At 45.4% G+C, this 20,330-nt stretch overlaps 13 protein-coding genes across 13 annotated transcripts; 7 read left to right on the top strand and 6 right to left on the bottom strand.

The window, feature by feature from the left end:
- Nucleotides 1-35: 35 nt before the first annotated feature.
- N7483_001192 (zinc finger MYND domain-containing protein) lies at nucleotides 36-1,235 on the top strand (the record flags this gene model as incomplete). The annotated part of the gene is made up of 1 exon (XM_057084630.1): nucleotides 36-1,235. The coding sequence occupies one exon, from the start codon at nucleotides 36-38 to the stop codon at nucleotides 1,233-1,235; it is 1,200 nt and encodes a 399-aa protein (XP_056950779.1).
- Nucleotides 1,236-1,662: 427 nt separating this feature from the next.
- On the bottom strand, nucleotides 1,663-2,076 carry N7483_001191 (uncharacterized protein; the record flags this gene model as incomplete). The annotated part of the gene is made up of 1 exon (XM_057084629.1): nucleotides 1,663-2,076. The coding sequence occupies one exon, from the start codon at nucleotides 2,074-2,076 to the stop codon at nucleotides 1,663-1,665; it is 414 nt and encodes a 137-aa protein (XP_056950778.1).
- Nucleotides 2,077-2,717: 641 nt separating this feature from the next.
- Nucleotides 2,718-3,188, bottom strand: N7483_001190 (uncharacterized protein; the record flags this gene model as incomplete). Its single annotated transcript, XM_057084628.1, has 2 exons — nucleotides 2,718-3,112; nucleotides 3,167-3,188. 2 exons carry the CDS (start codon nucleotides 3,186-3,188, stop codon nucleotides 2,718-2,720), a joined length of 417 nt encoding a protein of 138 aa, XP_056950777.1.
- A 770-nt stretch (nucleotides 3,189-3,958) lies between these two features.
- N7483_001189 (phosphotransferase family protein) lies at nucleotides 3,959-5,326 on the top strand (the record flags this gene model as incomplete). The annotated part of the gene is made up of 1 exon (XM_057084627.1): nucleotides 3,959-5,326. The coding sequence occupies one exon, from the start codon at nucleotides 3,959-3,961 to the stop codon at nucleotides 5,324-5,326; it is 1,368 nt and encodes a 455-aa protein (XP_056950776.1).
- Nucleotides 5,327-5,742: 416 nt separating this feature from the next.
- On the top strand, nucleotides 5,743-6,045 carry N7483_001188 (uncharacterized protein; the record flags this gene model as incomplete). Its single annotated transcript, XM_057084626.1, has 1 exon — nucleotides 5,743-6,045. One exon carries the CDS (start codon nucleotides 5,743-5,745, stop codon nucleotides 6,043-6,045), a length of 303 nt encoding a protein of 100 aa, XP_056950775.1.
- Nucleotides 6,046-7,119: 1,074 nt separating this feature from the next.
- On the top strand, nucleotides 7,120-8,017 carry N7483_001187 (uncharacterized protein; the record flags this gene model as incomplete). Its single annotated transcript, XM_057084625.1, has 3 exons — nucleotides 7,120-7,203; nucleotides 7,298-7,645; nucleotides 7,730-8,017. The coding sequence occupies 3 exons, from the start codon at nucleotides 7,120-7,122 to the stop codon at nucleotides 8,015-8,017; spliced, it is 720 nt and encodes a 239-aa protein (XP_056950774.1).
- Nucleotides 8,018-8,030: 13 nt separating this feature from the next.
- On the top strand, nucleotides 8,031-8,807 carry N7483_001186 (uncharacterized protein; the record flags this gene model as incomplete). The annotated part of the gene is made up of 1 exon (XM_057084624.1): nucleotides 8,031-8,807. One exon carries the CDS (start codon nucleotides 8,031-8,033, stop codon nucleotides 8,805-8,807), a length of 777 nt encoding a protein of 258 aa, XP_056950773.1.
- A 297-nt stretch (nucleotides 8,808-9,104) lies between these two features.
- N7483_001185 (SDR family oxidoreductase) lies at nucleotides 9,105-10,219 on the bottom strand (the record flags this gene model as incomplete). Its single annotated transcript, XM_057084623.1, has 3 exons — nucleotides 9,105-10,049; nucleotides 10,108-10,143; nucleotides 10,208-10,219. 3 exons carry the CDS (start codon nucleotides 10,217-10,219, stop codon nucleotides 9,105-9,107), a joined length of 993 nt encoding a protein of 330 aa, XP_056950772.1.
- A 580-nt stretch (nucleotides 10,220-10,799) lies between these two features.
- N7483_001184 (aldo/keto reductase family protein) lies at nucleotides 10,800-11,884 on the top strand (the record flags this gene model as incomplete). Its single annotated transcript, XM_057084622.1, has 2 exons — nucleotides 10,800-10,872; nucleotides 10,932-11,884. The coding sequence occupies 2 exons, from the start codon at nucleotides 10,800-10,802 to the stop codon at nucleotides 11,882-11,884; spliced, it is 1,026 nt and encodes a 341-aa protein (XP_056950771.1).
- Nucleotides 11,885-12,452: 568 nt separating this feature from the next.
- Nucleotides 12,453-14,190, bottom strand: N7483_001183 (fungal specific transcription factor domain-containing protein; the record flags this gene model as incomplete). Its single annotated transcript, XM_057084621.1, has 3 exons — nucleotides 12,453-13,449; nucleotides 13,502-13,639; nucleotides 13,694-14,190. The coding sequence occupies 3 exons, from the start codon at nucleotides 14,188-14,190 to the stop codon at nucleotides 12,453-12,455; spliced, it is 1,632 nt and encodes a 543-aa protein (XP_056950770.1).
- A 2,407-nt stretch (nucleotides 14,191-16,597) lies between these two features.
- On the top strand, nucleotides 16,598-17,574 carry N7483_001182 (uncharacterized protein; the record flags this gene model as incomplete). The annotated part of the gene is made up of 2 exons (XM_057084620.1): nucleotides 16,598-17,275; nucleotides 17,380-17,574. 2 exons carry the CDS (start codon nucleotides 16,598-16,600, stop codon nucleotides 17,572-17,574), a joined length of 873 nt encoding a protein of 290 aa, XP_056950769.1.
- A 414-nt stretch (nucleotides 17,575-17,988) lies between these two features.
- N7483_001181 (uncharacterized protein) lies at nucleotides 17,989-18,843 on the bottom strand (the record flags this gene model as incomplete). Its single annotated transcript, XM_057084619.1, has 2 exons — nucleotides 17,989-18,644; nucleotides 18,699-18,843. The coding sequence occupies 2 exons, from the start codon at nucleotides 18,841-18,843 to the stop codon at nucleotides 17,989-17,991; spliced, it is 801 nt and encodes a 266-aa protein (XP_056950768.1).
- A 427-nt stretch (nucleotides 18,844-19,270) lies between these two features.
- On the bottom strand, nucleotides 19,271-20,048 carry N7483_001180 (Zn(II)2Cys6 transcription factor domain-containing protein; the record flags this gene model as incomplete). Its single annotated transcript, XM_057084618.1, has 3 exons — nucleotides 19,271-19,748; nucleotides 19,817-19,885; nucleotides 19,951-20,048. The coding sequence occupies 3 exons, from the start codon at nucleotides 20,046-20,048 to the stop codon at nucleotides 19,271-19,273; spliced, it is 645 nt and encodes a 214-aa protein (XP_056950767.1).
- Nucleotides 20,049-20,330: the final 282 nt, after the last annotated feature.

The raw sequence follows: 20,330 nt of genomic DNA, 5'->3' as shown, positions 1-20,330 counted from the left end.
ATCCCCCAAAATATTCCCAAAAAAGCCAATCGACAATGGATCCCCCAGGTACATACGTGCAACCAGCATTCCTGCTCCAAGCCCCCGTTCAACCGAAAAAAGTCTTACCTTGGGGATGTGCGATCTGTGATAAGAAAGAAGACCTGAAAACCTGCACTGACTGTGGTGTGCTATCTTACTGCAGTAGAGAGCACCAGGCCCAGCATCGACGTGAAAACAAAGAGATCTGCAATGATGTGAAACAGACTCAAGCGACCGTGGCAGTCATCGATGCTCAGTTGGGTCCTCATCCCAGCGACCCCTCACTTCCCAATCTGTCGCGACTTGGCACTGTTCGCAGAGATGAGCGCTTTCCAGCTGACGCAAAAACTTATTTCCCTGCAATTTTCAATTTGACTGACTGCATGGAGCGCTTGTACACCAAGAAATCCGTGAGAGAAGGAATTGCTCTCTCGAAGCTGATGATGCCCTACTACCACGATAAATTACTTTCGGGCGGTCTGGTTTCAACTCTTTGGATTCGACTTGATGAAGATCAAGAGGTCTATGGATTCATCAAGGCGTGGACCATCTGGGAGGAATCTGAAAATCACTCACCTGGACAAATCGCACCAACCCCAATTAAGAATGCCGATATTCTTGAGGATGTTGATCTCTGGTTGAACATAGAGGTGAGATTTATGGACATGACAGACAGCATCACCTTCCTTTTAACTTTGACTCTGTTGAAGATCAAGATTCTGCTGGATCTGAAGGACCTTCACAATGCCCGTCAAGCCGCTGGGCCGAATGTCCCCGAGGAGGTGCTAAAAAATATCATGGCCAATATTCCTCGCAGCTCAGCAATCAAGGCCAATCGCCGCATCATGAGTGCCCGCGATCTGTCCCCTGTAATCGCAGAGCTTGATTCCCAGGTCGACGCCCTTTACAAGAAAATTTACCAGACCAACCTCTACTGGTGGAGGCTGTTGGCAAACCCACCACTCGACATTATTCAGTCTGTCGTAGGTCGATACAATACCGACCCCATGTCCGCTGGATGTGGGAGTCCCATTGAGGCGGCCTCTTGGATCACGCGGAGAGGTCAACGGTTTTGTTGGATTGAAACCCCAGGAGCCTTGGATTTCATTAGAGAGAAAAATGCCAACTTTCCCCTCCCGGCCTTGGAGTCGACTTATCGAGCCTATGGAAAGCGTGCAGAAGATTTACTTGCAGTATTTTACGCCTCTCAGTAACTGAATCTCTTCAGTGCTCTACCCGGTGAATACTATGCAAGTTTAGTACTATGGTAGTCAGAATAACATCCTCATTTCGAAGCATACCAATTATCGAAATTTGCTCGCCAAAGTTTAGTCAGTCTTAAGTTCGGCTACTACACACCGATGTCTTCATTTTTATTGTACAATATCCATACTCCCAGTTTCCTAAACTTAGATGTCGCTCCAACTTGGAATAATCCATCTCCTGCTCTTCTAGGGTTGATGCATAAGTTTCTCCTTAAGAAACTCTATCGCTCCAGGAGTCATGAGCCAGTAGGGAGCGTTGCGTCCAAGCGGAATTTTCGTTTGCTGCACGTATGTGTTGTTCTCTTCCTTGGTAGGCTCGTCGAGAACGGAATCACCAGCACAGGTTGCTAACATCATCCAGAAGTATGGATTTAATTTATCGTTGAAGGTCTAATTTCGCAATTTCCAAAGCGAGATCTGTTTTGCAGCGCATGATATTCGGAATTTCCGTGACAAGTGGACTTTCCGGAATTTGTTGGAGAATCAGATCCACAATCTCAACTGGAACCCTAGGTCTCAGGGCCAATTTTGCTGCTTCCAAGCGCATCAAATCCAGCAACTTTTTCACATGGAGGAACGTCATTTTTACGGATAAGTCGATCATGAGCCATATGAAATGCTTTGAGACCTCGGGGACTTCCATGGGCTCAAGCGCTTCCGCATCATAGACAATTCGGAACAGTGTGAAAAGCCAATACTTTGTGGACTCGAAAAGCTCTCGGTCTTCAAGATGAATGCTCTCGGCCACGTCTAAGCCTGAAAGCGCCGTGGGGTTCTCCGGGCGAGACATGTTTTTTTGTGATGTTCAAGCTGAGCTTGAAAGGACTGAGCTGTGTTGATTCGTTTCAAGCGAAGGATGAAAGAGAGTTGATACAAAATGTTGAAGGAATCACGAAGGTCTGTGTTCATAAACGATGCAACACGCTGAAGGAATCAAGTTAGTCTTTGTTCATAAATAGAGAGAAGCTAAACAAACTTATCTCTCGTCCAGTGTAATACACTGAAAAGCAGTCAGTGACCAGTATTTCTTTGTTCAAAGTATTTGGACTTGATGGGCTTGAGAATGATGCTGATAGCGATTGAGACTGCAATAAATGAGGGAATGTGAAGCGGAGCAAGACAGACACTCTTACATGTCTATTCCGATGAACCAGGATTCTTGGAGAGTGAAGAGCTGCGTATTGAGCAAATGCGCTGAGGAAGTGTGGAGGAGGAAGATTCAAGCTCTACGTGACTGGAGCGCTATTGAACCAAATAATGGTGGCCCAAACTTCAACAGTATACTTGTGGGCCCAAATGTTTGAAGAGTATAATATCATTGATTATTTGGGTCTAATAGGAGGGCCAGGTCGTCTCAATTCAAATCTAAGAGGTATTGGCTAATTCATGAAAATTTCCCTGGAGGTTATAGCGTCAGAAGTCAAGTCGATCCTAATAGTCCCAGTAGCATTCATCGCTGTTCAAGTCACCATAATCCTCATAGCTGTAGTCACCAGCGTAATCATCAACAGCTGTCTCAGTTTCATGATCGTAGCTGTCAGAATCATCTTCATGATTGGTATTGTGAGTGCCATCATGATTGAAGCTATCGTTATGGTCATTGCTGTCCTCATCATGGTAGCTGCAATCATCAATATAGCCATGGTGATTTTCTTCAAGCTCATTATGCTCGGCTTCCTTATCATGCTGGATCATTGCCTCTAGGATTGCCTTGCCCTCCTCAGCATCATCGTCATTCCAGGGCTTTAGACAGTACGAGAACATGTAGTTGGTCCAGCCATTGTAATACTTGACAATCTCCCTCTCTTCTGGCTCCAGAGGAGGCTCTTCTTAGGTTAGATTGATACGTTTTCAAATTTCTGACAGAGAGATTCACGTACGATGACTGTCAGTTAAGGGCATGCTGTTCTGGATCCCTGTATGATTCTTGTCTGGAGTTTTGGTAAATCCATTTCAGGAGTATGATAGAGGTGCTCAAATAGTGAATTTGTGAAGGCCAGATCACATTTGTGTGACCTGGATGTTTGAGGTTGTGAATGGCTTTCCAATGTTGATATAGTGGTGCAAGAGAGTATAGATCAAAGTGGAGTAGGTGCTCCGCGAATCAGTATGTTGAAATCACGTGTGGACCATCTTAGCCATTGTAGTGCCTGAGATAGATCATCTACGGTGAACTAGTGGTCGACAGATACGGAGTACATGTGGATCACTACACTCCAGATCGAAATCAGTTTCACCACTTACACACAGAGATTCTTTCTTAAACCCTTTTTTGAAACACGCTAGTCTGGCTTCAGACTAGTGTTAGTTTCAATTTGTGTATTGTATTGAAAGATACTACCAGGTGGTTATTTTGATATATTACGTGAGATGTGTTTATACCGACTCTCCGTAGTTCATTGCTTGAGGCGTGCTCTAAGGTAGCACAAATTATAACAGAATTAGATTTATCAAATATTCAGGTGGATGTAAATCTAGTCTTCAAATTTCAATTCCAGACCGCCTACTACGAAAAGATCGAGTGTCACGTGACAAACACGGTAGTATCCAACTCCGGAACCTAGGGGAGTCAATTATCAGTCTGCCTCCTTTCACGACGGTAGAACTTTTCTTCTGTCGCTGACATTGCTTCTGCATCCTGATATACCTTGAAACTGTGACCGCCGATAAAAATGGATTTTGATCATCTTGCTCAACAAAAACAGGAACAGAAAGCCGCTGCCTGGCTGAATCTTTGGTCGAGCCGAAACCCAGAAATTTCGTCCATGCAACTCGCTGAGAGACATCGACCAGGGAAAGCTGTATCTGCATGTCTATGGAGAAGCGGCGCTTTCAATATTTGCTATCGGGTTCGATATGATGAGGGACCAGATGTCATTGTCCGTTTCGCTGCTCTTGGACGCGCTATTTGCCGCAGAGAGAAAGTCCAGATTGAAGTTGCTACCATGAGGTGGATACGCCATACCACTTCTATTCCTGTTCCTGAAGTTTTTGGCTCCGGGGTCTGCTGGGCAGGTCCGTATATTGTTATGGCATTTCTTGATGGAGTGCCATTGTCACAGATCCTTCGGGATCCTTCTTTGGCGGGACGACCGGTCCTGAACCCGCAAATAAATAACCGGGATTTTAAGAGGGCCTACCGCGAAATGGCTTCATACATACTCGAGCTTTCTCAATATGAATTTGATTCCATTGGTGCACTTGAGGGAAATGAAGGCAGTTTTGCTATCACTCAGCGACCACTCACCTTCAACATGAACGAATTGATGGTGTCTGCCAATCTACCAGGAGAAGTTTTCCCTTCACACAGCTTTAAATCAGCGACAGAATATTTTGAAACGCTTGCTATGCAACATCTTTCCCAACTCCGGTTGCAACAACACGATGCTGTTAGCAGCAAGGAAGACTGCCAGAGGAAATTTGTTGCTCGCTGTCTTTTTTTAGAGATTACAAAGAACCTTTGCACTGAGCATCGTCAAAGGCCATTCCGGTTATATTGTGATGACTTCCGTCCTTCAAATGTGCTTGTAGATATCGCTACAGCGCATGTTTCAGGTGTTATTGATTGGGAGTTTACATATACCGCACCTGCTGAGTTTACATGGGTAGCTCCTTGGTGGCTCTTATTGCAAAGTCCGGAGGACTGGGAGGACGATCTCGATCACTTTCTGGCTCGCTATTTGCCTAGACTTGATGCCTTCCTGGAAGTTCTTTGCGACCATGAAAACAGACTGATTGAACAACAACTTCTATTTGAGCCACAGCGTCTTTCTCTCCGTATGAAAGATTCCATGGAGACTGGGTTATTTTGGACCTGCTTAGCAGCAAGGTACAGTTCCATGTTCGACGAAATTTATTGGAAATTTATTGATCCACAGTGCTATGGAACCTTTACCACGTTGGATGACCGTATTCAACTTTTGAGCGAAGAACAGCGACAAGAAATGAGAGAACTCGTGAAGCTCAAGACTGACAAGTGCGCAGGTGATCAAGAAAACTTTCGCGATCACTATCCAATTGATGAGCTGCTTGAATTATGATCTCGGAAGATTTGGTTCTGCTTCGAGTGAATAAATAGTGAAATCTACGAAATATTGATTCGAAGGTTGAAACCTAAGAGACTAGGAAATATAGCCCGTGCTTAAGTAATGTAAAGGGCTTATTGGTTGGAAGATCTTTCTGGCTAGTCACTAGTAAGCCTTTCAAATGCAACATTTGAAGTGTAAGGGTACTTATGCTGACTGTCAGCTAGGCTCCTCAATAGCGACATACTTAACCCCTCTTTTACCCCGCTTAACCATGTATTCTTCTTCCGTAAGCCAACAAAACATTAACTGAGGTAAGGTGAGTAATCTTAAACCTGAATATATATCTCCTCACATGAAATATATATAGTGAAAAAGTTTTGCGGAAGAAGAAGCATTCTGTCTTCATATTTATCCACACAGTTGTGACCATGAGTGATAAAAAGGCCCGCGAGAGCTTCGCATCCATTCTCAGTTACTACAAACAAAATCGCGAGTCCTTGGACAAGATCCCAAATTGGGTCGATAACCCCAAGAGCCAGGAAATTATTATCGGCCTTATCAGAAACAGTGCTCCAACAGACGATCAAGTCGAAAAAACGAAGGAAGATCTCAAGGCCGCCATGGCCATGGAAGAGACCAAGGAGAAACTTTCTGAAGCGGACCAGGCTCTCTTAATGGCGGCAGCTCAATCAAGCCGTGCAAAACGCTTAAAAAACAAGAAGGAAAAATAATTCTGTGCCAGCTCTCCAAGTTCATTTGTTCAACGCTTGGATTGGGATATGTAGATAAGTAACGTAGCTCCCGGTTGACCTGGCCACCCGGTTGATCTGGCCACCCCAAAACACATACAAAATGCGACAAATCATAACTTCATATCTCAACAAATATATTTATTTAAGATAATATATTGCATATATAGAATAAAGTTATCGTTTCTAACATAATGGTGTAGTCTAGGGAAATTCCTTCAAGAACTAGTAGAGATATATACGTTCAAATCTAAAACGTCAAAATTACGCTGTATTTTATGGTAAAGCATTGAAATAATACTCTGAAAGGTCTAAAATCTAGATGTGCTCTTTATACAGCCTGGGAATTGTAGATGCTAATGCTTTAATAGAAATAAATCTCTGGTGGTTGAGATATAGAGGAATCAATATCCAATATTTTGTATGTGTTTTGGGGTGGCCAGGTCAACCGGGAGCTACGTTATGCATATACTTTGCTTCATAAGCAGCTCCTATTAACGAGTTAACTAGTGAGCTGTTGGCTTTGCAATATCATTTCAACCACATCGCCTGTTCACGCTATTTCTGGGTATCGACATACGAAGTTCCTGGCGTATGTGCTGCTATATACTTCGTAGAAAATCATTGCACATTCTGGAAGCTGCCAAAGCCATACGTTACGAGTGTAATATAGAATCTGTTTCTATGCTGTTATTTATATATGTATGAAAATTACGCCAAGACAGGTGATCAGAGGTAGAGTAACCGCAATAGGTATGGTGGGTTTCAAAGTAGGGTTAGAGAAATAACTTCTTAGTGCAAGTGGTGAAACTGATTTCGATCCATGGTGTACCTGGATTGATTTGAACCAATGATCAATCAATCATAATGGAAGCCCTAATATAAGAGCCCTGATTTCCTGTTATGGTACATGCAGGCATCCCGCGTTGGACACGTCCAACACGTCCAGGACTCAACACTCGACACGTCTCAAGGTCATATTCCCCTGGATTCTTTTTTTCAATTTCTTCTATTCCGGCATCTGCGTTGAGCTCTTCTGAGTTTTCCAAACCAAAAATGCCTAATCTGCAAGAACTTCCAGATGAGCTTGTCAGGCATATTCTGTCCTCCTCTATCCCCGGTCGGGCCCCCCAATGGGAGGTAACACAGTTTAAGAATTGGGGCACCAAGAAAAAGAACAACGGCAAGCAAGATGACTAAGATGGCTACATGAGTCTATACAATATGTGCCTAGTTTCAAAGAGGTTCCGTGATATCGCCCAATCTCTGCTCTGTTTTGAATTCGTCGATGACGGCATACTTGGCAATGTCCAGGACACGGTCCGCTTTGCAAGGACCCTCTATACTCATCCCTACCTCGGTCAATTTGTTCACAATATTACCATTGAGGGGGCCGTTAATGTTCGACCAACCTGAAAATGACGATGATGATATTGCCGACATTGCCTCCAGCGACATCGAGCTTTTTACGAAAGCAATCAAAGACCTCAAGCTCGGCGATAAAGAGGACGACTGGATTTCTCATATGAGGAAAGGCGACCTCAGTGTATTCGCTGCATTGGTCATCAACATAACTCCCAATGTTCGTCGCCTCATCCTCCCTGGCGGCCTTTTTCCATGAGCGCCTTTTCGGACCTTTTCCCCCGGAACCCTACTTTTGGGAAAGCTTGAAGCCATTTGTCTGGTAGGTAAGGCTGAAAATAGTGGTTACGACATTGCGTCCTACCACGAGCTTCTGTCTTTGCCTAGCCTAAAACTTTCCATTGTAGAGTACGGTGATCTCCAAAGCACAACATTTCCATCCACATGGGAATCAGGAACACTGCATATGGAAGAGCTAGTTTTCCGGGGTTGCGGTATCGATGCTGCGTTCTTGAAGAAACTCACACACGCATGCAAGAAACTGAGGGCATTTGCGTTTGATAACTTTGATGATAACCCTCGGACAACGTGAGCCTGATACCTACATGGGATCGCAGTTCAATGCGGCCCATGCACGCGAAGCCCTCATGACACATAAAGACACTCTCGAGTATTTGCATCTAGGCTTCATCAGGGAGCCTAGCGATCTCAGGGATTGGCAGCGATTCCTTTCTAGCCGCATCAAAATGGGGCCTCTACGCGATTTCACGGCTCTTCAAGAGCTTCACCTTCATCAAGCAATCGTCTCAGTCAACCCTCAACTTGCCCCTGCACTTAGGAGTTTGACTGTTGGCGACTGCAACTCTCCCGTCATCAATTTGGTGAAAAATATTGCGAAAGAATGCAGGAAGGGCTCATATCCGGACCTTGTCAACTTTAGAATGATTTCGGTCGATATCACGCAGCCCATTCAGCTCCCTGGTCAGATCATTCCAAAAGGCAAAACCCCAGAGCAAGCACATCAGACTCTTGTGGACCTATTCAAGGGTACCAAGGTTAATTTCCTTCTTGGACCGTATGCAAAGACCGGAAGGGGTGGGTTAATGGGTGATGACGATGATGACGACGATGATGAATATGACTATGATGATGACAAATTTGCCTATGATTATGAGGGCTATGAAATAGAAGACCCATTTATGCATGCAATGAGGGCTACACGTGCAGGTGGTGTTGGTGTTGGTGGTCGAGGGAGAGGTGGAGGTAATGGCCCTATGCCCGCAGGATTTCTTGAATATTTCATGCAACGCGCTATGCAAGACCCTGATTTTGCACATTTACACCCATCTGCAGCAGGACGTCGGCGAGCACCGGGAAGCTGAAGATAAAGGCGGTGATGTGTAAGAAACTGATGACAGTGATTGAAAGAGTCAACAAATTCTCTGCTATAACTCTGACTTACTAGTCTCTGACCCTGGTCCTTTGTTTAATTTCGGAAGATATACATCTATTTACAAATTTTGAATAACAAAGGCGTATGTACAAGCTGATCTCATTCCTATCAATATTGTTGCTCCATGATGCGCATTCCTTGACCCCCCAGCAATGTTACATTAGCTGCAGATCAGGGGAGTAGGCTGAGAGTCACCTTGAGATTGCTGAGTTTTCTATCTGAGTGATCAAATTTGATGACTCTGTAGGAACTTGATTGTGTCGACAACAGAGTTCTCCAGTGACAGATATTCTAGCCCAAGAATTTCCTTCGAGCGGCTGTTGTCGAAGCCATAAAGACGGCTGGGCTTGTCCGACGCCAACTCAGTCGGAAGTTTGTCGGCATACTCAGGGAATCTCTTCTTGGCAATTTCTGCAACTTCTTTCATATCAAAGTGGCCAGCAGTAGTAAAGAACCGCTTTCCAGCTGCCTCGGGAACTTCCATAGCTCTGACGTGAGCAAGAGCGATGTCTCGCACATCAACCCAGAGCCAGGTGCCAGTTGGAGGCAACTTTTCCTTCCATCCTCCATGCATCAACATCAAAAAATAAGCGTTTGATGTATTCAGTGCTGCCTGGGACTCAGGGGCATGAATTGGAGGTCCAAAGACCCACGGAGGGCATATGGTTGCAAGAGAAAATCCGGGCTTCTCTTCTTCCATGAAAGACCATGCAGCTCGCTCAGCGAGTGCCTTGCTTGCACGGTAGGTTTTTTCACGATATTCAATGCCTTCCTCGTAGGTGACTGTGTTCCATTGGCTCTCGCTGTACACGTCGGGATGTTCGCCTGGGCTAACGATAGCAGCAAAGGAAGAGGTAATGACTACTCGCTTCACTGAAGGGGCTTTGTCCTTGATTGCGCGTAAAATTCCCTTCGTGCCATTGATTGCAGGGTCAAGTAGCTCCTTGGGTTCCTGGAAGTTGAAATGAAATGGGCTTGCGGTGTGAAGAATAGCATCAAATGGGGGGTCCGAAATGATGGCTTGGTCAAACGCGTGTTCTTGGGCAATGTCAGGAACAACCACGTAGGAAAGCTGGCCCTTGGAAGATTCCGGATAAGCAGCGATGATCTTTTCACCTTTTTCGGCGCTCCGAACAGTAGTAACCACAGTATGGTTTCTAGCAAGTAAAGTCTAGGCGTCGTGTCAGTACTGTTGAGAACTTGTATGCTTGAACATTGCAGATCAATACCTTTAAGCAGTGAGAGGCAATGAAGCCAGAGCCCCCCTAAATCCAAGGATTAGCTACTTCTAGCTGTGAGAAGAGACGTTCGAGGGATCTTACCTGTCACGAGAACCTTCATTCTTTTGGTTTGGTCTCAAGGAATAATGATGTATTTTAATTTTGGTGTCACAACGATTGATGGTTTCAGATTGAGGACCGATTTCTCCATACTTATATACGGCACAGCTTTCTATTCTCTGTCTAAATTGGTCGGCGATGTGTCTAACTCCGAGTCGAACCCAACTTGAGATGACGCTCATCGCCTCATCGGCCGATATTGGCAATCTGATCCACACTGGGTGGATCATCGGCCGAAAGGTTGTTATTGGTTTATTTTCAAGGAAATATCATCCTTAACAATATTCTCCAATCAGCGATCCGTATTTCCTTTAAAATTGAGCATATCAAATCTGCAGTATATGCCAGCAAATTTACTAATGAATGAAGTGACGGATTTAAGGTCCCTACATGTCCGATCTAATGACATCTCGGTTTTTTGCATTGAAAATCTAACGACCCCTCCTCCCCACCAGTGCCACCACTATTTATTACTCACCTGTGCACTCCCGAGTCCCTTGACAACTTGAACTCTTCCAATTATCACTTCAAGCTTACACTTCACCATTGTCACTTGCAAGGTTATCTGAATTCTAGCAAATATGACAACCTCACCGACAGCCGGCAGTGCTGGAGTTAAGGTCATTTTTGGAGCTATGACCCTTGGAAAGCCAGGTATGTTGTTCGAAATCAGTCAAGGCGTTTACCACGGCACTAACTATTATCATCTGTAGGCGTGGAAATGACCCGGATTCACACCATTGACGAAACGAAGGCCGTCCTCGACATGTTTCAAAAGTATGGTCATGACACAGTTGATACTGCCCGAGTCTACGGTGGAGGTTCATCGGAGGAGTACCTTGGAGCTTTGGACTGCCCAAGCCGTGGGATCAAAATTGATACCAAACTCTACCCAACCGCCATTCGACCAGCTCTGTCGCCAGATGAGCTTTACCACCACTCTTCCGAGGGCCTCCGTAAAGGTCTGCTTCGAAGTCTGAAGGCACTGGGGGTCGATAAGGTCACAACCTGGTATCTTCATGGACCGGATCGAACCGTGCCATTTGCGGAGACTCTTCGTGCAGTCAACGAACTATACGAGGAGGGACTTTTTGAGAAGTATGGTATTAGCAATTACCAGGCGTGGGAAGTCGCACAGATCTGTGAACTCTGTGAGAAGAATGGATGGGTCAAACCCTCCGTCTACCAGGGTCTCTACAATTCTTTCCACCGCGCGGTCGAAGCTGAGCTGTTCCCATGTCTGCGCTACTACGGTCTATCTTTTTATTGCTTCAATCCCCTAGCTGGAGGTTTTTTGACTAGTCGTTATACCCGCGACATGACTGAGTTCGAGGAAGGCTCTCGGTTTGACCCGAAGCGCGACCAGGGTAAACTGTCTCGCAACCGTTACTTCGACGACTGCTACTTTGATGCGTTGGAGACTCTGCGGCCAGTTGCCAAGAAAAATGGGCTTTCCGAGGCTGAGTGTGCACTTCGTTGGTTGTCTCATCACTCTCAGCTGAAGGCAGAAAAGGGTGATGGCATCATTATTGGCGCTAGCAGCCTGAAGCACTCGGAGGAGAACTTGGTGGCTCTTTCTCATGGACCCTTGCCTGGGGATGTGGTCGAGGCTATGAACCAGGGATGGGAAATAGTCCGGGGTAAAGAGCTCAAGTTCTGGCACTGAACGGGCTATGTTTCTCATCTATAGTGGTGATAAAAGAGCCGCACAATCTTGAAAAATCGCAACCCTGTTCCAGATGTTCACTAGACAAAAGAAATAGATATTGAATCCTATAGATTCTCGCTTTTTGACTTTCCGCAGAAGGGCGCCATAGCTTACATTTTCCCCTCTCTTATAAATTTCGAGTAGCACATGTGCAACACATGCTTAATTTCTCTTTTTTGAGGTGAAAAGTAGTATCTTCCCAGGATAATTTGTTGTCAGTAAATGACACTGATCATTCAAATGTTGGAGAACAGCATCTACATATGTAAACCATCTAAGCACTCATTTATGTAATAGACATCTGGACCTCAGGCTCTTCTACTACTCGAGTACTGGAAGTTTTTTGACCGCCTAGCATTGTTCGAGTTGACTTCTTCAAGTTTACAGTCATCCCATTGATAATTCTTTTTCTTCGTAATTCACATGTGCAAATTATACAGCAGCTGGCCTGCCCGTTGGCTGTTGAAAATCGATTTGAGTAAATAGTGTCTGAGATTAAGCTAGGATGAATCGTTTGAGATGTATATCAATAATCGTCCAGATCATTCATCAGTCCCATCTGTTGCACCCACGACTCAACGTCAAAATCCGACATGATGAAATCGTCAAACATAACCGCACTGTCAATTTGGCTAGGCTCAAAATTTGACATGGTACTGGGCATATGGACTTGTACAGGACTTATTGGCGCGGGATCTGATGTGCCATCAATCCTCATCGCGCCCGAAGCAGCAGTTTCTCCTATTTGGGTGGATTGAGGAACCGCAAACGTGGGGGCATAAAACTGGAGTTGTGACAGGGACTGTTTTTTGAGGTGACAAAGTTTTAGAATCTGTAACGCTGAATTTGATAAGGAAACTCTTTCCTTCATAAATTCAAGACGACTTCTAGCCTTCTCAATTGCACGATCAATTATCTCTGCTAGAGCAGGATCCGAGGGTGGGTATTGAAGGGTGGTGACGGAAAGAAAGATAGAGGCATCGACGGTATAGACGGAGAGAGCGTAGATATTAGAGTACTGATTTGCCATAAGAGCGAAGAGACGTTCTTGTGCATCGAGTATAGAAAGCGCTGAATGAGTTGCGGCATCACGACTAGCCGCATGGGTTTTCGAATGCGGTCTGTGCAGGGCCACGAGGAATGAATGCGCCGCTGTTGCTATTTGTTGACGCTGCTTAGGGATATGTGTATGGGTTGAATCCCAGGACGTATCGGGGTTTGCCAACCTGTGCACAGGAGGCAAGTTGTTCAGTAAAGAAATTATGCGGTCATGAATAATCTCGACCCGACTATAATCTTCAATGTGGCTTCTATGAAGACCTAGCGACATGGCTTCATGCATCTGCTGACAGACGGCGTATTGAAAGAGATGGGGCGTGAAGGATGATGGAGGCTCATGGGAGAATAAAGCCGTCGGAATCGTTTTCGAGGGATCTGCAGGGATATCGCGATCTAATGGCGGCAGTATTATACAGTCGCTGCTGTTGATTGCTCGAGGTCTGCCAAGAGTGAAAGCCATATGACTATTTTTATGAGTATCATGATAGGCCGCAGATGAGGGCAAGAGAGTCCTACCTATCCCAGGAATATAACTTGACCCATAACCTTCGTTTATACTCATCATACCACAAGAGATCAAGAGTTTCTTCTAGTGGAGATTGCACTTTTTGAATGACCTTAGCCTGTCGGTGGAGTCCTAGATCTTGAGCCATCCTATTCAGAGATGGTTAGAAATTTCCTCAATTAGACGGTGATGTGAAAACTGACCTGATTGCACCGCCTAAGACTTGCCATGCTTCCCTCCCACGACTGGAGTTCTTCAGCCACAATGACCTCATGAGATCGCTCTGGACAGCAGTAATTGTGGGGTCATGTCTTCCCACAAGGCTCGAGATTTCCATCCCTCTAGTGGAGAAATTATTCGAGAGAAAGTCACGTTGAGTAAAACTGTCTATCCCTAAAGCCTGAATACAGGGCATGTTGGGAGCGGTAAATTGCAAAGCAACAGCCAGGACCTGAAATATCAGAGCTGGAAAATGGAGAAGATCGCTAGAAACCCCCTCGAAATGGGAAATTTCTCTAGGCTGGTCGCTGATAGCACACCAAGAGCTGAAGAGCTTTTCAAAGTAATGCTTTTCTAGTAGTGCAAGATACCAATTGGCCTCTGAGAAATAGATCTCGATGAGTTCTCGTGTAACTGCACGGGAAGGCATCATTGCACAAAGATGGGAAAAGTTTCGCATCATCTGTGAGGTCAAAGGCATGCTGCTGGATGTGGAATGGAGCGGAGGTAGCTGGCTATTATCTCCGATAAGCTATCTCATCTCCGTCAGTTTTGTAATAATCAACAAGAAAGAGGATCTTAAACCGACTTCATATAGTTCCGAGAGAGAGTTCGCCTCATTGGGCCCACCATATCCAACTTGATTCCGGATTGACTGGTCTGTAAGCATCTCTGAAGAATTACTTCCATTGATTGTCAAGGGAGGACTTTGCAGAGGTATTTGGTCTGCTCTGGAAGTCGATCCATCATCGGGGCTGTGATCAGAAGTACTAGTTAGAAGATCGATGTTTCTTGTGTAAATAACAAGAGATCATTTCAAGCGACTACATTGATCAGGCCTTACCTTGTTGAATATTCATATGTGCACCTATCCGGGACACCCCTCCCGGTGCACATATTGCATGGCCTTTCACGGTCGCACTACCAATAATTTAGTACTCATAAATGTCCCTTAAATACGGAGCTGATTGCAGGACACCTTTTGTTTCCTTCGGCGACATTCTGTGCATGCCGTTACAGGACGTTTGCGACTGATATGTATTGATGTCTGCATGGTATGAGTGACTCTTAAGAGGGCTCAAAAAGAGAAATCCATAGTCGAAGATACACGACAAGGGAGTGCGGCGCGGTGCGGCGTGGCGCGGCGGGCTGCAGGTTGTGACTTAGTCATCCTACATCCCTGCCCAGGTGCCCTCCAGGGCTGGAGCCTGCCAGGTGGAGTGCCCAGGTGGAGTGCCCAGGTCCAAAGAGCTTCTTGGCTCTCGTCAAACAATTGTGAGTCTATGATTGACACAGCCTACTTGGTATTTGAAGTTTTGTCTCAAATTTGATAAGGTCAAGCCTTGGGTGTAACTGGCTTCACATTTATTGATGACATCTGCCAATGAATTTTTGTTTTAAAAAACAAAACTCCTAGTTATCTCTTGCGCCCGTATGTAAGTTTAATAATATACAATAGACAAAATACAAAAGCTGAGAAGAAGAACAACTTGAAAAGACCCCCATTGGCACTACCAGTGGCAGCCTGAGGATAATGAAATCCCACAGACTCGGAATGCACACTTTTGAGCGGACCTGTTTCCAAACCATACATAATATCTGAGCAGCACCGCTCCGCCACTTGGTCTAAAATTGAAGGTTCGAATTGGCTGGTCTTTTTCCAAGGTATTTGTTTGCCCTCCTCAGAACAAAGGGTAAGGATGGTGTTTTCGAATCGAGAACCGTAGGCACCATCAAAAATAGTATTATAGTCGACTTCTTTGAGGTCGACCATGTCAAGGGAGCAGCTCAGTGAAGAAGAGGACTCGGAATCTGGATTTCTCGACTCTTCACCCACTGCTGCCGGTGATTCATCGCCCGAGGATCGATCTCTCGAGGGGGTTTGTAGTGTTGCAGCAAGCACAAGGAGTTGTTGAAATGAAAGCAGACTCAACTGCCATTTGAGAAACATGGCAGTGGACTGAGAGTGTATGATTTTCCCGATTTTTTTCAAAGGTAGTATGAAGATATAGTAGTGAGTGTCTATTTCGTCGCGTAAGGTCTTTCTTGAGCAACACAGTGTCGGAAGCAACTTGAATACAGAATAAAGGATATTCGATAGTACCAATAGGTTTAAGAGCTGTCGATACCCCTACCTTGTATTTAACATCCAGATATCCTGCATAGAACTAAGCAAAGATAACCAAGATGCCAAGAGGGTGCCCTTGGCAAGACAATACATCGGCCGATAAGGCCCCACAATAATGCATGGCGAGAATACAAACAGTGTCAAACAGTGTCAGCGAGCCAAGAGTTTTCGGTGGGGGCTTGACCCTATACATCGGCCGAAAATAATTAATTCCATGGCACCTTTGCCTAGGGAGCCTTTGAAAGAGGATCCATATGGCTAAATAAAAAAAAATCTTCCTTGCAAAAATTACACTTAGTTCTTTGGATAATTCTATCAATTGAATATTTTAACAGAATAGAAAAATAATGACATTATCCATGTCCACGGGTTCCTCTAAAAAACCGCGTGGGTACACGTGTTGTTGGTGCCTCAATAAACTACTAGTAAATTCTATTTCCACCTGAGCTACATGTACGTGTCATCATAGGCACCTGCGAACCATGACTTGGAGAAACAATAGAGATTTATGCATATCAGGGTGGGGACAGACAGTTGCACCCAGTACCAAATTGCTGCTGTATAAAGAGCTGACTTCGTAAGGCAGATGTTATCGGAGTTATACAATAAAACCCGAGATTTAGCCTGAAGGATGCTGTCAGCTGATTCAGTCTAACTTTATCGGGTAATACTACTAATGGGACTGAACTCATTGATCCCTGAATCTTGACCATCAGCCTAACAGTGAGAAAAACTGGTTTATCTGTGGTTCTAAATAAATATGTCCGACCAAACAACATCGCTCCCCAATGGGTCCACGCTGGCGGGAAAAACAATCATAATTACCGGAGGTAACAAAGGGCTTGGCTTCGAGGTTGCGCGCCAAGCGATTCTCCTGTCAGCATCGAGGGTGATTATCACCACTCGCTCTGAAGTCAGGGGTAGAAATGCCATTGCAGCATTGCGTGAAAATGCAGAAATCCAACACGTGAACCCAAAATGCCAACTCGAATTTTTCGACCTAGATCTGGAGGACTACCAATCAGCTCTGCGATTCTGTCAGCAAGTGAAAGAGCAAGTTCCTGAGCTAGATCTTCTGCTTTGCAATGGGGGCATCACGCTATACGATTTCGAAGATACCAAGGGTGGCCACGAAAAGAACATGCAAGTCAATTGCTACACTCACTTCTTCATTGTGTTTGAGCTTCTGGGCCTGCTCCGAGCCACAGCTGCTCGACGAAGCACTCCCACGCGCGTGACGTTTCTAGGCTCATTCAACCACTTCAAAAGCGATCTTGAGAAAGTCCCGATTCCACCCAATTGTACGGTGCTTGAATATTTCGACAACAAGAAACTCATCACGCCATCTAAACGATACTTCAACAGTAAGCTAGCGATCATTGGCCTCGCGCAGAAGCTTGCTTCGCTGGTGCCTGCTTCCGAAGTCATTGTCAACAGCGTCTGTCCCGGGTAGTGAACACAGGGATCACGTCGCAGCTTTCAATGTGGATCCAACCGATTATCTGGATCTTTCTGAAGCTGAAAGCTATACCGATACAACAGGGTGGTCGTTCTATTATACATGCTGCGGTAGAAGCTGGTGCTGAGAGCCATGGGAAATTTCTGCCGATGGGTGGGCAGGTGGTGGGACACACTCCTTTTCTTGATGGAGATAGAGGAAAAATGTTCAAGGAGCAGCTATGGAAAGAGCTTTTGGAGGAAGGGAGATCAGTGGACCCTGCTCTGGAGCCATTTTAGTGGCATTTAGGTTCTCGTGGCTCTCCAAGATTACTTGTCATTGTCATTATATCGCTATCGGGGGTTTCAAGTTCATATTGATGGGAAACCTCCCTCCAGATGGCATGTTTATACCGAGTGAAGGTGTCATGGACATTCTATTTTCAAATTCTGTTCAATAACCTTCAGGTTTATTCTACCCCTTGAACGCCTGTACAAATCATCATAAATTCATTCATATTTACAACCCTGAGAACTGTGAAATTCCAGAACCGACCTTCGTATGCTCGGTGGTTCAAACAGCTCAGGATTACAGACCGAGTTTTGCACACCTAATTTTTGGTACCAACGACCCGTTGAGGTTGGAAGAGTAAATCATCATCTTTCCACAGATTGCCACTGGCAGCCAAACCCCTCTTAGGAGGGGGTCTTCATTCAAACTGAATGGCCGGCACCAGGAAACAGACTTTCTATCGCCACATCCGGGGGGTCCATCCAAGGGAAACCATAACCAGTCAGTGGTACTTCGTATACACTGCTTCCAGGAACCCAATTTGTTCCAACACTTGGAGCTGAGGACGGGCCTCTATGCTCACCTGCACCATTCAGTCGCGCAAGGTAATATTTATTTTGAAACCAATCGGATATTTGGCGAGTCCAAGTGTGGTAGTGGAAAGTCTCGGGTCCATCTGAGATTCCGCCTTTGCAATCCTTGTCAAGCGTTTCCAAACGCAAAAGTATGTTTTCTAGCTGCATACGCATGTTTAATGACTCTCTGAGTGCTCGAACTTGATCATGATCCCGGATCGAAGGCTCCATAGCGGCTAAAGCAAGCTTGCATGAAGCCATAATGCCAAAGCCGTTGGTTATCCACTGGAGATAGCTCCATCTCTTTTCGATTCCGAGCGGAAGACTAAAGTAGAAGCTCATGCATCGCTGCGCGGCCGCCAGTCCCTGACAGAGAGCGTGGATTCGTTGGAGAGCTACCAGTGGTTCGATAGACTCAACAGCACTTGCGGATGGGTATACGTCGAAAAAGACTGTTTGGTAGAGATGGACATCGAAAATGCTAGAATCTGCCCCGAGGAAAACTGATCGAGTGTTACGATTTGAATTATAAAAAGGAAGAAGTCAAGTTAACTTACTGTCATGGTGATAATGGACGGGAAACTGGGATTTGTATCCTTCCATCTGGCTTCGAAGGGTGCAAACAATGCTTTCTATGTCTGCAAGTGGAGGGTTGGTGTGATCCAATCCCCGAGCCACTAGTTCATCAACTTGCCCAAGCATGTGTTGGAAGTGGACTTGGCCTAGTAGAAACTGATCCGTGGGATATTCACATTCGTGCGACAACTTTGCCGCACACGACTGTATGAAAGGTGTCAAGGGCATTTTGTTTGTTCTTTGCAACATGGTCGAGCGACTAGAAGGGAAAAAAATCATGTCAGTGAACCTAAAAATAGACTTTTGTTTCGCAAAAGACAATACTCACCATTTATCAAGGATGAAATATCCCACCAGTGCCCGCATTTCTTCATTTTGCACCGATATCGATTTTTCTGGGACATCTGCGTCTACCATAACACTAAGTCTTTTTCTTGCCATACGAACCTTGGCTGGGTAATCGAGTCTGATATCATTGATGATGCCTTGTGCCAGATGAAGATACCCAGAAAGTCGAATCAAATGGTGGCTTTTTTTGGCTCTATTGCTATGGTCAACGATTGTGGATATAGATAGCACAGACTTTTTCATGCACATACCCGCCTATAGTAACAAGCAAGCCCTGTAGGGTGTCCAATGGGTGAACACCATTTCCCTGTAAGACTTGGCCCCCAAGATATGCGGTTGAAATTTTCTCGAGTGCGAGATGAAGTGGGACGTTCTGAAACGAGGAGACAAACAAGATGGATAGCAGCAGGAAAGGTTTCTCTGATCTGAGACTCTCAATAGTCGAATCCTTCGGGAGCTGCACATATGGAAAACAGGGGATCATCTCGCGATAGCTCTCCAGGAGACGGGACGCATCCTCCTGTGTGACCAGTCCATCGCCGATCACATCACAGGGGTTTCGGGTGCTGGGTTCGCTGATTTGACTGGTTTGGGATGACGATGAAGTTGATGGACCCGATTGTGGGTTGTTGGTTAATTGACCCAGAATCCTATCAACCTTGTCTTCGAGCTCCTCTATACGCCTTCATATAACCGGAGTTAGCATGATCTGCATGATCATGATCAAGATGGGTAAAAAATGGATACATACGCTGCTCTCTTTTTGGGGTCTCGAGCCTTTGACAGACGATAATAACAGTCCAAGCCTAAGCGGATGCACCTATGAAGCTTTATTAGTTTCGAATAACCGTAAAAGGGGGAGAAAGTGGGGTATCTCTGCCCTACCGATCGCACTTCTGTGCGGAAGAGGCGCGAGAACATCTAATTTTAGAGCGAACGCATCCTTCACAGGTTTTGACCCGCCCTTGGCTCGGAGCGGACATTGTATGGGGCAGGCAAAGAGCGGCGGAATATGATCTAGAATGCAGGTCGGACAGGGGGACTTTTAAGAGTCCGAAGTGAGGCTGAGCGGGGCGGTCCGCGGAGTGGGAATATGAGCTGAATCCCGTTCTCTCCCGGTCTTTTGGCCCCCATTTTGATACCCCTTCGTACTCTCTTCGTACCCCGGTAGTTGCGAAGTGCGAAGTGTGGAGTATCAACGGGATATAGAACTTCCAATCGCAGTTCAGAAAGCTAATCTTGACCCCCAATCTAGCCCCCAACTC

The sequence above is a fragment of the Penicillium malachiteum genome (genome assembly GCF_028827825.1).
Source record: "Penicillium malachiteum strain IBT 17515 chromosome Unknown utg000001l:1.0-8184562.0:1.0-8186909.0, whole genome shotgun sequence".
Taxonomy (NCBI): Eukaryota; Fungi; Ascomycota; class Eurotiomycetes; order Eurotiales; family Aspergillaceae; genus Penicillium; species Penicillium malachiteum.
Note: the sequence above shows the minus strand (reverse complement) of the source record. Positions and strands in the feature narration are given on the sequence as shown.